The 16,155-nt window shown below is 44.9% G+C and overlaps 1 protein-coding gene across 4 annotated transcripts in view; it reads left to right on the forward strand.

Annotated features, from left to right (window-relative positions):
* ASTN2 (astrotactin 2) overlaps nucleotides 1-16,155 on the forward strand; it is a 907,765-nt gene that overhangs the window by 220,953 nt on the left and 670,657 nt on the right. For all 4 annotated transcript variants that reach the window (XM_060300567.1, XM_060300563.1, XM_060300564.1 and 1 more), the window contains exon 3: nucleotides 4,156-4,540. In XM_060300567.1, the coding sequence (XP_060156550.1) occupies nucleotides 4,156-4,540 (385 nt within the window). The remainder of the gene's footprint in view (nucleotides 1-4,155; nucleotides 4,541-16,155) is intronic.

Genomic DNA, 16,155 nt, shown 5'->3' on the forward strand with positions numbered 1-16,155 from the left:
CTTTGTCCGTGATTGCCCCATTTTTATGTGACAGCATGAGATTTTAAAGACGTCTTTCTGACCCCCAGCCTTTGCCCCTATGTGCTATACTATTCCAAGTATTACCAAGTTGATTTTACAGATGAGTGAACTGAGGGTCTCTAGGGCATCTGGGAAATTTGAGATCACATAGCGAGTAAACTTGAATTCAGAACCTTTTCCTGCATGCTCTGAGCCTACCTCTGAAGGTAGGGCTGGTCAATGGTGCTTGAAACATCACCCGAGCTGCTACTATGTCTTGGGTTAGGCCCCCTGAGCCCTTTAGGAGCCCAGCCTGGGGAGGTCTGTTTCCATTGGTCAGTGGCACTGTGAGACCTTGATGACTGGAATTCTCTTTTGGCCCAGTTTTCACAGTGAAACCCTGATCTGTAATGGAAGCTGTGTGGTCATTGGCTTAGCTGAGCTGGTGGGAGCAGAGGTCAGAGCAGGCTGGGGAGTGAGGGAAGGGAGCCTGGGCCCCAATAGGAGGGCTGGAGCCACTGGCCTGGGGTCCTATCAAATGAATCAGCAGATCATTGAGCTAAAGGGACTCCCAAGCTCAGCTTCCATCAAAGTGGGGTGAGGGAGGTGGGTAGTCTTCCTCTGCCGCCTCCTTCTGGAAGCTCCCTAGGCTGGGAAATCTGTGCCTGAAGTTGCCGAGGTAATTTGAGGAGGCAGAGGTGAGGCTGGGCAGGGGCTGATTACACCTCGGGTGTGCCTGTCCCTTCCCACCACGAGCAAAATTGTGAAGCCATGATGCAGTGAGTCTGAATCTCAGCAGCACTGCCTGGGTGAACAGCCTCCTGCCTCTGGGCCTCTTTCCTCACGTAACATAGGATAACGATGCCTTATGTGCACAGGTGTAAAGGTAGATGACAGAGCGTGTGTAAGTGTTTGGTCCAGACTGAGAAGGATTTAGGGACCCAAGACATGTTTTGCAGAATGAGCATTCAGGGGCAGAAGGTCATTCATTCTTTCATTCATTTATTCATTCAACATTAAATATCCACTTGCTGAATGCCGTTGGCAATAGCAACAGCTAACAGTCTGTGAGCAGTTACATGTGTCCCACACGGCACTAAATATTCTGCAGGCATCTCACTTAGCCTCACAATGATCCATTGAGGAGACCTTGAATACTGCCCTTATTTAACCAATGAAGAAACCAAGGCTCTGAAAAGTAGTGACCTAGTCAAGATCACACAGCCTCTTAAGCAGTAGAACCTGGACTAAAACTGTGTCAGTCTGAGGTCAGCTCTTAGCCTCTATGCCAGATATAGCTAGAGGGCTCTGGAAGCAAAGGACAGGGCTTCCTGCCTTCCAGGAGCTCCCTGGGGGTGCTTTATGAGCTGATCCAGGACTGCATGGGAATCCAGGGAGGCTTGTCAGGATACAGTGGGGGGAGAGAGGAGTGGTGGTGGTTACCTGTGGGCAGATTGGTTAAGCCTCATCTTTCCCAGGTCAGTTTTGGTCCTGGGTCTGACCACAGGGTCAAACACCCATAATCAGGGTGGGCAGAAGGGGCCGGGGATGAAGGACTCTGGAACCAGGCAAGGTCTGCCCCTCACAGCGAATGAAACACCCAAAGGGGAGAAGATAGAGGGCTGAGTCAGGGATAGCAATTTCCCGAAGGGTATCCATGGACCAAAATTAAAAGCTTCTCTGAAGAGTTTGCCTCGAGATGTGCCCCCTGAATCCTGGATTTGAAAACAATGTTTTCCTTTTCCTTCTCGGGATTCCCTTTTACTTTGTACACTCTCACCATTTTTCCCACTTTTCCTTTCCCTTCCTTTGCTCTGTAGAATCACTACGCTGTCAAATAGCCACTGGCTATGCAGTGAAGAATTGGGTTCAAATCCCTGCCTTACTACCTCCTGGCCTTTTATTCCCAGTTGGACCTAGGATCAAAACCTCTGTGACTTTAAGCAAGTTACTTAACCTCTCTGAACCACCTTTCCCTCATTTTATTTATGGAACAGAAACTATTACAGAGGATTGCCTTAAAGATTAAATAAAATAACAATAAGTAAAAGTAGTAAGGAGAGGGCCTGCTACTGTTATATTGAGTGACAGTGTTCTTCCTGCCTCCTTTTTCTCTTCACTTATCTTTCTTATTATCTCTTCTGTCCACACTCCCCCCTCTGTCTCTTTCCTTTCTTACCTCTGGTGTAAAAAACTGACAAGTAATACCACGTCACACATGATCTCTAGACGTGGAGCAATCTCTGTTGTATGTTCTGTGGAGGGAAAAAAGGGTTTGTTCTTGTTTGTCTACGGCTCCAGAGGTACTAAGCTATGCACACACACACACATTATTTTTTTGAATTTTAGAATTTTATTTATTTTTTTATGCAGCAGGTTCTTATTAGTTATCCATTTTATACATATTAATGTATATATGTCAAGCCCAATCACACACACACATTTTACATACACTTGACAGATCGTACACACACACACACACACACACATATACATAAATACGCATACTTTTTTTTTTTTTTTTAGTGTATTTATTTTTGAGTTCTGACATCCAGAGAAACCTGGGGATCCCACAGTAACTCACCGCCAGAGTCAAGACGGGGCTGTCAGCCATACCTGCAACCCTGGTCACCTCTTAGCCCACTTACCACCCACTACCCATCCCCCGTGGAGGTGATGAATTCTAGCTTAGTGAGTTGAAGGACTTGCAAAAGAAAATCATTATTTTTTAATGTAGTCAGCAGGACAGCGGAATCATTTTAGTAAATAATGTTCTTCTTGGCCTAAACAGGTATCCTTTCCAGCAGTCACACCCCCACCCAAGATAATCTATTCAGGGTTAGTTAACATCTGTCATCTTTGCTAGATGTTATACAAGTAGTTTTCAGAAATTGTCCTTTGCCTTCAATGCGATTATAGTTAAGGAAGAACACTCAGCCACATGGGTGTGGTTGAAAGAATACAGGATTTAGAGCTAAAACACCAAACACACACACACACACAGTGAGGCTCAGAGCTTGCTCTGCTATGCACCATCCGAGTTCTAGAGCCTCTTGATTCATTTGCCTCCTTCCCCCTAAACCTCAAGCGTGATCCTCCCCAAGTGTAGGTATTACACATCAGGGACTCAACAAAGTGGCCCCGAATCTCCCAGGCGGAAAGCACAATGTATAATGAAGTGAAGCAAGATAACTGAAGGGGCTACACCTGTTCACTGGAGATGCTTCTGGCACAGAGTGAAAGCAGGGAGGCGAGGAGAATACAAACCTTCCACCTCCAGCCCTTGACCGGTTTTGTGGGGAGCACGGACGTGCTTTGGAAATACCCCTGCCCTTGAGGAGTTAACAGAGCAGGATAGTTCATGAGTCTCATGAATCATGCAAGAGCCATTCGTAAACACTTTAGCCCGTTTCAATTTAATGTGTGGTGTGCAGACTCAACCAAATATTTACTGGCTGGATGTGTTAAAGAAAAATAAACTTCAGTATGCCTTACATTTCTGATTAAGGGAGCCCTAGAACAGTGCATTTGTTCATTCATTCATTCAACAAATATTTATGAAGCGCCTGGTTTGTCCCAGGCCCCCTGCTGGGAATCAGTGTTTATGATAATAAAAATATACATTATGCAGAAATTGTTTGACTTGACAACACTATTGTATATTCCCAGCAGGATGGAACAAAGGCTGCTATCTCTTGAGCCCTCAGTGGACTCATTCTAGACATGAGGAAGCAAGGCTGACAGGGTGTGAGCAAATGTCCTGGGGTCACTCAGCTGGTGGAAAGCAGATTCAGGACTCAGACACTCTGTGTGTGAAGCCACAGCCCTGACTCATCCCATTAGCAGTCTGCATCACTCTGGCATGACCGTTATCCATCTCATTTGCTCCTCGTGGCGACCTTCTGAAGAAGGAAGGGCAGGGGTTCTTACTCACCCTTATACAAGTGAAAAACAAGGTTCAGAGAGGTGAAGCAGTTTGTCCAAGGTCACACAGCTTTTTGGTGAGAAAGCCAGGTTTGGAAATGGTGTCGCTCTGAGGCTCTGAGAGTCAAACCCAGGGATCTGGGCTGAGTGTGGTGTACGGAAGACCTCCTCTGGCACTCCGGCCCAAAGAACAGTGGCCCATTTGCTTGTCCTTCTTCCCTCCCGCTCCAGGGTGGCCTCATCGCACTGCTGCTGCTGCTGCTGGTGTTCACTGTGGCACTGTATGCCCAGCGGCGCTGGCAGAAGCGTCGCCGCATCCCCCAGAAGAGCGCCAGCACGGAAGCCACTCACGAGATCCACTACATCCCCTCTGTGCTGCTGGGTCCCCAGGCCCGGGAAAGCTTCCGCTCCTCCCGGCTGCAGGCCCACAATTCCGTCATCGGCGTGCCCATCCGGGAGACCCCCATCCTGGATGACTATGACTACGAGGAGGATGAGGACCCACCCCGGCGGGCCAACCATGACTCCCGTGAGGATGAGTTTGGCAGTCAGGTGACCCACACCCTGGACAGCCTGGGCCGACCAGGGGAAGAGAAAGGGGACTTTGAGAAGAAAGGTGAGTCTTCCTTGTTGCATCCCACCTTCCAGGGGGCGTTTTGGGGAGCTGGGAAGAGGCGCGGGAGCTGGGCGGTTGGGGACACAGGAACTGTCTTCTGGGCTAAGCCATTTTTGATTTATGGCCAACTTCCATTGGGTTTTCAGAGTTTATTTTCTCAGATTCTTCAGTGTTGATGGGAGGAAAAAAAGAGAGTGTCAGTGTGCTTGGAATTGGAGTTTTGAGGAGCATCAGAAGTTATGTAGTCCAACATCTCTCCAGTGTCTCTTGATTACCTCCCTTGATGGCCTTCTCACTACTCAGGAAAGCTCTCATATCATTTCCAGACACTACTATTGGAAGGTTTTTCCTTAAACTGAGTTGCAGTCTGTTTCCCTGGCCCTCTATGTCAGAAAGTGAATCTGAATTTTTCTTCTCCAAGGCAGCTCTTGGGAAATGTAACAAAAGGAAAAGAAAAAAATAAAAGGCACCCTGTAACTTTTAGAAATCAACCTCAATAAACAATCCCAGTTTCTTCAGCTACTCTGATGTGACATATTTTGAGACATTTCACCCTTTTGATCACTGTCCTCTAGATGAAGATTGTAATTTGTCATGTCCTGGAGTGTAACACCAGAACTGACAGACGCTCCACTTCCTCAAGGTGGGAATGCACCTGTGCTGAGAAAAAAGCAATTTTCACCTCCCTCTTGCTAGCTGTTATGCTTCTGTTGATGCAGTTTGAAGATCACATTTGTTTTTTTTTTTTTTTTTTTTGCAGTTAATACTGGTCCATAGTTGGCTTTTTGATGACTAAAACCTCTCACTCTTTTTCATGTATGCTATTGCAAAGACCCATTCCCTTTGTTCTGTTGGAGGACAATTGATTATTTGGACATACGTGCAGGATGTGTTTGTATTTGTCTTTATTAAGTTTTATGGCTCCAGCTGGTTTATAGAAGGGATTTGGGTATTTTTTCCTTTAGATAAATACTATAAAAGTACTGTTCTGCTTTTTTCCCATATTGTCTTTGTGATGCTGGTGGTGGGTTAAAGGTTTGGCCTTGAGGCCCCAGTGTTAGAACTACTCTTCGTTGTGAGCCATGAGGAACCATCATCACTGCTTGGCCCAGTCCTGGAGCTGTGAACTCGACATTCTTTTCTTCCGCATCTAAGATCTTTCCTCTCAGATCCATGTTTCCGTGATACTCAGTGGGCAAATAGGAACACTGGGGGCTTCTTAAAAAGGAGGCATTTCTGTTAAATTTAGAAACCCAGGGAGGGAAAAGAGTGGTAAACAAGCGAGAGTACAGGTTTTGGAGTTGTCTGGACCTGGGTTCAAATCTCGTCTCCTTTGTTTGCTGGGTGACCTTGGAAAAATGGGAATTCAATCCTCCAAGTCTCAGCTTCCTCACTGAAGGATTTTTGAAAGGATTAAATATAAAAATAAAATGTGTGTAAAGTACCTAAGGCAGGGCCTAATATCTGGTATGTGTTGAATCCCTGAGAGCTGTATTTGTAGACCTCAGGCCCTTGGTCTTTCCTGGGCCTCTAAGACGCTCCCTAATCCAGCTCCCTATGCTTCGCCAGTCTCGCTCTAAGTGCCAGCCACCACGCTCTGCTCAGTGCTCTGGAATGTCTGCGTCATTTCCCTTCTCTGCCACCATCTCTTCTGTCTTTGAACTGTTGGTTAACTGACAGTTTCCTCAGTCTTTGCTTTCTCAAGCATTATTTATCTTTCTTCATGTGACTTCTCATCTTGGCACAAGAACAGTCTGCATTTATTTCATATCTCCACATCTTGTAGTACCTGCCTAGCACAGTGCCTCACGTGTCAAGAATGCCCAGTGAGTGTTGGGCAAGAAAGATGACCGTAGAGAGTGAGGTGGTTTGGGAGCAATGCTGTCAGGCCAGAGCATCGTGCCTCTCTTGTCTAATGTAGAAAGTCGCTTGGGTAAGACACAAAGCATCTTCCCGTTTGCTTAGATTTGGACTTCTGCAGCCTAATTTACTGAGCCTCTCTGTGTTTATGTGGAAAATGAGTGAATTAGCAGCCAGTCTGCCCCCCTTATAGCTTACCTGTGGGGATCAAATGATAATGATCATTTGATCATTATCTTCAGCGCACGGCAAGCGCTGAAGAAGTTTTCCCAGAAAACTTCTAGGAAAGTTGTGGGATTTGTTTTCCACACCAGAATCTTCCCCAGCCTAGCTAAGAGGAATGCTTCATGTCTCCTTCAGTTCCTGGAGCAGGTTGTGATTACTTTGAGCTCATTACTTATCACTGTTCAATAATAATCCATTTCTCTTTCTGTTTTCGACACTACCTAGACTTGGAGATTTTTATTTATTTATTTATTTTTATTGAGATATAATTAACATATAACGTTGTGTTAGTTTCAGGTATACAGTGTAATGATTCAGTATTTGTGTATATTGAGAAATGATCCCCACAATGTCTAGTTAACATCCGTGGCCTTACATCATGACGATTTTTTTCTTGTGATGAGAACTTTATGCTCTTGGCAACTTCCAGATATACAATAGGGTATTATTAACTCTAGTCACCATGATGTACATTCCTTCCCCATGATTTACTCATAAGACCTGGAGATTTTTGAGAGCAAGGGCAGTGTTCCTTATTTTTGTTTCACTAGCATCTGGCGCAGTGGGTAACACTTAATAGATGCTCTGAAAATACTGGTTGACTGGATGATTAACACAACCCCTCAATCATTTGGTCGATCGGATAAATCCAGGCATTGGTTAGACTCCAGAATTCTCAGTTCCAGACCTCAAATTATCTCATTGACCTCAGATCTGGGGACCAAAGTGTTGGCAGAGGCCATCAGTAGTGATGACCAGAACCCAGAAAAGAGTAGTCACTGGTTGGGGGTGAAAACCCAGGAAGAATCACTGATGACAGATGAGTAACCACCAAGGAGCAGAGCCAAGAAGCCGCCAACAGAGGCAAATTCTTTCCCCCCAGCCCCCATCCCCACGCCCGCTGCCTCCACCAAGCTCCTATGGAGAACGGAAAGCATCTTCAAAATGGGGAAGCAGGTCACTGCCCATAATCCTGTCTGACTTCTTTTCCTTCCTTTCTTCCTTCTCTCCCCACTCCCTCCGCCCTCCCCTCCCTCTCCCTCCTTTCCCCCACAACCTGGAAGGTGATACAGTATGGAGATAAACACTCTGCCCTCAGGAGGCGGAACAGTAGAGAAATTAAGTTTACCACCCAGCTTACTAGCTCTGTGACCTTGGATAAGTCACCTACTCCTCTCCCGTCAAAGGGGCATGATACTAGTATTCTACCTCCAGGGTGATTGGGAAACGTAAACGAGGTAACACAGGTAGAGGCTCTGGTACAGTAAACATTCAGTACACATTTCTGTCATTGTTATTCATACCATCAGTCCTCAGAGTTGGCCCACTGTGCCAGAGGCCATGATAGACTCTGGAATAGAGGTGAGGAAAGGAGAACCTTTGCCCTTAAAGAGCATGGCGGTAAACCTCCTTGGAAACCGAAGCTGAAGCTCGAATAGTCCTGGGTCTCTCTGTGCCACACAGCAAGGGGGTGGCAGAGTCGAGGTAAGAGCTCCAGCCTTCCTGGCCAGAGAGCACCCTTACTTTATAGAGAGCTGTCGTGCTCAGAATGGCCTACATGGCATCATGATGACGGCCCATTTCATTGGGGTTGGGGCCTGCCAGGTCTTGTGTTCCTTAAAGAGAACCCTCAGGCTTGCCATTCTAGCTGCTGGACATTCCAGTTATTCACACGCACAAAGCGTAGACCTGACTCTTGAATGACAGAGACAGCACAGGGGGACAGAATGGTGCTGGATCCAGAGGATACAGAGGACTAACTCCTGAGAGAGGGGCAGGGGCTCTGGCCTCCTCTCCCCACGGGGTCCTCTAGAGTCTGCACACTCTCAGGCTTACCACTGCGTCGTGGCTTAAAGATGCCCCTGTCCCTTGCGTTTTCTTTCAAGCAGAACTCTAACTAAACAATAACAAAAGCAGACTCTTGTTTTCTGAAATCTCAACTTTAGATGAGAAGCATACAAGAGAGATCTAAAGAGGATGAGTATGAATGCATGAGAAACAAGACCCAGTCCTTGCAAGGCAGCCTGGTGGAATGGGGGTGAACAGATGGGCTTGGCACCCCGCTCCTGAGTGCGCTGGCTGCGTGGCCCTGGCGAACCTCTTAGCCACCGGCAAATCCATGCCTTTGTCTCACCTGTTTTCACCTGGCCACGTTATTTTTTTTCACATTCCTCTGAGCTGGTTTTAAAACAAAGTACGATTTGGAATAAAACCAAGCACTTCATTTAATTCTGTATCCCAGCAGCCCTTAGATCTGATAAGGGTAAGAAAGGAGGAAACCTGGGCGAGAAGAAAGAAGACACACTTTTCCTGAGTCCAGACAGGATACTGGACACCCTCACCGTGGGGAGGTGGTGGCTGGGGACTGTGCTTGCAGCGTTGTGGCCCCTGAGCTCCTGTTCCCCCTTTCCTGGACAGAAGAGGGATGATTCTGCCGGCAGATTGTGCAAGTTATAACAGCAGCAGCTCAGACCACACGTGCTTTCTGTTGCCTCAGGTGGCTCTTGGAGAGAACCATGAGACTCTTTTTTTTATGGGGGAACCTGGGGACAGCTATGCATTTTGTCCAGAGTGGGCAGGTATCAGAGGCTAGGCGATCCCTATAAAAGTAATCCCAAAGGCCTTTGAAATTACATTGCCAAGGGCTAGTCCCACCTGCCCCTCTCACACTTAGAATTTGCCTGTAGGTTCAAACTGCTTCATCATACTTGAGCACCGTCAGCCTGCTTTGCAGCTTGGACCTGAAAATGATAGAGGGACCATCTGGAGGCAGAGGGAGAAAGTTTCATTACCAAGAGGCAACAGCTTGGGTTCCCAGACCCCAAGAGCACTGTACTGATCGGGCTGACTTGCAGCTGATACACACTCATGTGGACACACATACCCTTTGTTCAACACTGCAGTTCTTCTGTGCCAGTCAGTAAGAAGCTTGCTGCCCTGCGTGACCCTCCCCATGCCCTCCTGCTGCCTAGCCATCCCACCCCCTCCCAGGGACCCTCCTGAAGCCCCCACTGTCCAGAACAGGGTGGCTTTAGACTGCTTCCCCAGGATTATGGCTGGCATCCCGTCTTGGCGGTTAGTGCCTTTGCCTTAGACATTCTCAGGTATTGCGAGTGTCACCCTTGATATCACCTTAGCCAGTTGCTAGGAATTTAATCATGTCAGTATGTGACCGCTCAGCACTGCGTTGGGTCTGTGACAGAAACTTGATGCATTTTAATTCCAGTTCTCCTTATCTGTCCTCAAATTTATGTTTCCCTTTCCTGAATATTATGCATGGAAGCTCAAGGAAATTAAAATAACAAATTTATCACTTTATCAAGGGATAGGGTAGGGGATGGCTGAATGGATATTGGGTTTTCTTAATTTTGGTTTATTATCGTGAAAGAAATGCATACTATTTGTAATGGAAGGGTGTGAGAGAGGGTGGGACAGAAGGAGAGAGAGGGGGAAGGGAGCGAGAAAGAGAAAAAGAGAAAGAAAGAAAAGGAAGAAAGAAGACAGGGAGGGAGCAAGGAAGGAATAGGTCTGAGTTGTATAAAGCAAGAACTAAAAGCTCTGCCACTGTCTCTCCATCCCATCCCATTAATGGGACCCAAAGGCTAATCTTTGATAACACTTTGATTTATATTCTTCTAGAAAATTTTTCCTATATATATATATGGAATGTATGTGTTATATATGTATGGTATAGATATAAATATATGCATTTTCACCCAGATATACACTAATAGGGCCATCTCAGCCACATTCATCATTCTGCAGCAACTTCACAGTTTACCAAACAATGTGTGAAAAGCATCTTTCCACGTCAGCCCTGCACACCTATCTTCTTCTTTTTGAAAGCTCTGTAGGATCCCATCATGGGAACATACCAAACACTCCAACATTTGCTTTTCTGCCCCGTTTTGTGGATCATTATCTCAATTTGCTGCACTTACAATGAGTCAGTAAACATCCATGCGCACACGCACACACACACACACGTATATATTTTTGCAAAGTTTGACTGTTTCTGTAAAACAGATGCCTAAAAGCAGAATCTCTGCCTTAAAGGGTGCACATTACACACTTGTAATTACAAATTACACATTTACAATTTGGGAAGTACTGCCATATTTATTCACTTTAAAATTTGTTTTGTACTCTCTTGGGAGCCAGTATATCCTCTCACACACAGATCTGCCCAGACCACCCACTACCCCATCACATTGACTATTCATATATTAGCATGGACCCTTCTGGTCTTTATCTATATAGTAGCCATCATTTTAACTGTGCAATTTTCTCTTTTGATTTTTTTTTTTTTTTCTGATTAACTTTGGTCCAAATTCTTTTTTTTTTTTTGGTCAGAAGTCAGTCCTCATGGTTACCCTGAGCAATGATTCTTTGGTGAAATGATGCCACATAAAGGCTTTGCTCTGCTCTCCCACTTCAATTCAGGACTTAGGGTGGAAAAAGGAAAGAGAAATGGCATCAAATACCAGCAGCGGCCCACAGTGATAGATGTGGAGGGGTCACTGTCTCTCTGACATGGACCAGTAGGCTAATCCTTACTGTTGCTCAAGATGGCAGGCCAGAAAGTTTCAGGGTGAATGGGACCTTTGTTGAGAGGATGGGGAGGGCAGGACTTTATTGAATCCCTATAGGAGCCCAGCTGCTGTCCTATACATTATCTCAGTGAGCCATTTGTAATTAACCCTGAGGGGAAGGCAGATGGAAGAATTGGCTAGGAAAGCAGTACTGCTGCTACTGGTGATAAAGATGACAGCTAACTTCCACTTAGTGATAATCAGTGTCTGGGAACATTCCAGAAATTATGTCATTTACACCTCACATCAACCCTATGAGTTACCTACTAATATTGCCCCACCTTACAAAGCAGGAGACTGAAGCTAAGAAGGGTTGAATAATATGTCCAGAGTGACACAGGAGAAAGTGGCTGAGCCAGGTTAAAACTCTGGCATGAGAGCTACCATGCTAAGGGGCCGAGCTGGAATGTGAACACATGACACCACACTGAATTACATGATCCTTGGGAAGGCGCTGAGCTCCTGCAGTCCCAGGGATAGAGCTGAAGCATAGTGCCCATGAGCTTGCGTCCCTCACAAATATGGCAAGAAAAATAGGTAACTAACATCTGTTCTCCAAGGCGGGATGCTGCTACAGAGTAATTCTGAGCTTCCAAATCGGCAGAAGGGACTTTGCAACAGGAAGACCCCAGTTTTTTTAGAGTGTTTTGAGTGGTCCCCAGGGGTGCAGGGAACTCATGTTTGGTGTCAATAAAGCACTCTAGGGTGACAGAGAACTGAGGAGCTGTTTATTAACTCACCCTTCTGACGTCCCCTGTGAATGCCATGTAAGTGTCCCCCTAGTGCAGCGTTTTCTAAAATTTCAGAGCTCTTTCATAGTCAACACCTTATTCAGTGCCTCATCTTGGTGTTCAGACTTCTTTACACAGAGACTCTAGCCTGTTTCCACCTCCCTCATCTTCACCTCTACTCATCCATCCCCTCTTCAAGCCACATCAGTCTTCCTGATGTCTCCAAAACACCTCATTCTCACATACCTTCCTGCTTGCGTGCCTACCCTCCCCTTCCATTCTCTACACAGCTTTCACTCTGTTGTGACCACAGTTCCATGCTTAAAGTTTTGCAGAGTTCTCACCGCTCTTGATCCTCATCCACTATGCTCCAGCCACAGTGACCACCTTTCTGTTCTTCAAACTTGCTAGGCTTCTTCCACCACAGGCTATTTGCATTTGCCATGATTACCATTGTCTGCAAAAATCCCTCTCTTTCCTTCCCCGATCTGTCATGGCTGATTCCTCCTCATCATTCTGGTCTCAGCTTAAATCCTACTTCATCCGACAAAGCTCTTTTCCCTATGAGTTCTCCCCTTTCGTCTTCTGTAACAGCACTTTTTTATTATTTTGATTAATCTATTAAATATTTTACTTCTTCCTAGACTCAGGGTTCCATGAGATCATGTCCCAGGTCTATTTGCATTGTTCTGTGACTGTCAGAGTGACTGGTACATAAAAGATGTTACAATATGTGTTGGGTCAATAGATGGAGGAATGGATATGTGAATGAATGGATAGGGAGATATCTTAGTGTCTTTCCACAAGCTGGTAACCTCTGCATAGACTCTTTATCCTTTTTGTGAACTGTATGAACTGTGTTTAGTATTTTCAAATCAATGATTTGCTGAATCTTCCCATCCATCTCACAAGGCAGAAATTATCCTTATCAAAATTTAGAGATCATCCCAAAGTTATACAGTTAAAAGTAATGGAATCGTAATTTGAACCCAGCTTTGTCTAATTCCCAAACCCAAGCATGTTCTGAAGGTTGCACAGCATAATCCTGTCCATTTATTTGATCAGGAGAGGTAAGACATGGGTTTAGATGAGTTGTGTTTCTCAAGTGTTGAATACCAACCACAATGAGAGATATATTTTGCTATGGCCACACACACATTCTTTTTTAAATTACAGTTGATTTACAATGTTTCAAGTATAGAGCAAAGTGATTCAGTTATATATACCTATATATGTCTATTCTTTTTTACATTCTTTTCCATTATAGGTTATTACAAGTTATTGAATGTAATTCCCTGTGCTATATAGTAGGTGCTTGTTGTTTGTCTATTTTATATATAGTAGTGTGTATCTGTTAATCCCAGATTCCTAGTTTATCCCCCCCCATCCTTCCCCTTTGGTAACCATAAGTTTGTTTTCTGTGTCTTTGAGTTTTGTAAGTAGGTTCATTTCTATCATTTTTTTTTAGATTCCACATATAAGTGATATTATTTGATATTTGTCTTTCTCTCACTTCACTTAATATGATAATCTCTAAGTCCATCCATGTTGCTGCAAGTGGGCATTATTTCATTCTTTTTTATGGCTGAGTAATATTCCATTGTATATATGTGTGTATTCCACATCTTCTTTATCCATTCATCTGTCGATGGACACAGGTTGCTTCCATGTCTTGTAAATATTGCTGCTATTGTAGATAGTACTTCTATGAACATTGGGATGCACGTATCTTTTCAAATTAGAGTTTTCATCTTTTCCAGATATATGCCCAGGAGTGGGATTCCTGGATCATATGGTAACTCTACCTTTAGTTTTTTAAGGAACCTCCATACTGTTCTCCAAAGCGGCTGTACCAATTTACATTCCCACCAACAGTGCAAGAGGGTTCCCTTTTCTCCACACCCACTCCAGCATTTATTATTCGTAGACTTTTTGATGATGGCCATTCTAACCAGTTGAGGTGATTCCTTATTGTAGTTTTGATTTGCATTTCTCTAATAGTTAGTGACATTGAGCATCTTTTCATGTGCCTGTTGGCCATCTGTAGATGGCCTTCTTGGAGACATGTTCTTGTGAATGTGTGTCTTCTTTGGAGACATGTGTTCTTGTGACTGTGTGTCTGTGTGTCTCTAAAAGAAGTTTGGCAAAAGCATCCTTCCCCTGTTACCTGTGGCGTGCTCTGATATTTTCTATTATTTTTTGTCATCTCTTTGATGCTGGTGTGAACCACTGAATTGATTTCACAGTTTATGAGGAGGTCATAATCTAAAGTTCAAAGACCTTTCAGCCTCAGAGAGGCTGCATTGTGCTGGGATATCCACAGGGGGACAGATCCCTGGTCACTGGGTCTGTGATAGCTTCCTGGAGGTGTTCCTTACCTGGAGAGCTGAAGGATGAAGATAATTAGACTCAAGGTAAGGGGTTGGTAGAGGAACTAGGAATGGTGCTTGAGACAGGCAAGGCCCGCATGATGGCTTTATGTCTTACACCACTGTCCCTGTGGCCAACCCACTGGGGTTTTTCACCCAACCCTCTGGCCCGCTGGTCCCATCGTCTCCATACTTTCTCTTGAAACTGCTCAACCTGCCCTCCCAAAGGATCCTTTGTATCACCTTTATCTTGTTTCCTTGTATATTTTCTCTTCTGCCCTCACCCCCCACCCCCAAAGTTCTCCACTTCTGCTCGCTGCTTAGAAAACTGCACCCATCCATTAAGGTGCAGCTCAACAGCTCCCTCTTCCCAGTTGTCCTGGAGCCCAGAAGGAGCTTCTCAAAGAGCTTGCGGAAACTCCTTCCTAACTGCAACTCCCATTTTGACAGTGCCTTCAGGGTGCTGCCTGGGCTACCCAGGGACAAGAGGAAAGCAGAATGGGCAGCATCGTTTTCAACTGGTTTACACACTGGGATTCCACTTAAGATTATTTTTGAAAGATGGGCAATCCAGCATAAAAAGAAGAAAGGTTTGGATATGACTTTCTTCCTCCAAACTCCCCTGATGTCCTTATACCAAACTGCCTTTCCCCTCTCGTTGTTCAAAACACCTTTTGAAGTCTGCGTTGGAAACTGTTCCAGGGGCTGTTTGGTGGTCCTTCTGTCTCCTGTGCACCTCCATCAGCCATCTGAAGAAAGCTGACAGTTTAGTCCCTGCATCTTCTCTTTGGGTACACCTCCCCCTCACTGCTCAGTCATTCATTTATTTAACAGATCTTTACTGGGCACCTACTGTGTGCAAGGCACTGTGTTTAATGCAGAAGATACAAAGCAAAAATGGAAAATAGTTTTCTCCTAGAAGCTCACAGTTTAGAGGGGTATAAAACAGTAATAGCTGCTTTCTTTTATATAGTCCTTTAACATTTATAGAATGGTTTCATAAACATTATATGATAAACCCTGTGTGTTACCGAATCCTTTTGAGAGACAAAGGACCTTACTCGGGCTCAGAGAAGTTAAATCACATCCCACAGTACTTAAACCTGCATCTCTTAAGTTCAGGTTCACTACTGTCTTCATTTATCCCTGCAGCATCCTGAATATCAAATTGTTTAACTTGTTACATCCACATTGCCTTCCCACTTTTAATTTTGAAGATCATAAACTCCTAGTGTTCGGAAGTATTCACACAGGATGGGGTAGCCATTTGTCAAGGATGGGGTAGCACGGTTGGAGATTTACATGCAATTTAAGTCATCCCTCTAATTCTCAGATTGTAAAAGGGGGCTGAGGTGTGTTTGAAAATATAGGTTCCTTAAAACTAGTTAGCCTGGAAAGTGTCCAGAATTGAGTCTTTTTTATTTTCTTTCTCTTTGAACTGCAACTGATCACTTGTAGAATGGTAGAAAGTTCATTTTTGCTCCAGTTAATCATACCACATAGTGGAGTTAACAGGGCTACGGAAGACCAGACCCTGGCTCTACGACAGAGCTTTTGGACTTGATTTCTAAGCCCCTCCCCTCCTGGACCTTGGTCCTGGTGCCTAAAAGCCTAGGCTGGCAAAGCGGGAGCCAGCAGTGTCTCCAAAAGACAGGAGCTCAGCATCCCCAGACAGCCATCCTCTGAGCTGTCTCCACACTCTCTAAAATAAGATAGAGATAGAGATTTGTTATGGAATCACAAACAGGAATGTCACCAAAGCTGTCACCAGAGTCCCTTAAAATGTCACTTCCCGGCATTAATTGCACAATAGCAAAACAAACGGGTGTGCTCTGAAC

The sequence above is a fragment of the Globicephala melas genome, chromosome 6 (assembly GCF_963455315.2).
Source record: "Globicephala melas chromosome 6, mGloMel1.2, whole genome shotgun sequence".
NCBI lineage: Eukaryota > Metazoa > Chordata > Mammalia > Artiodactyla > Delphinidae > Globicephala > Globicephala melas.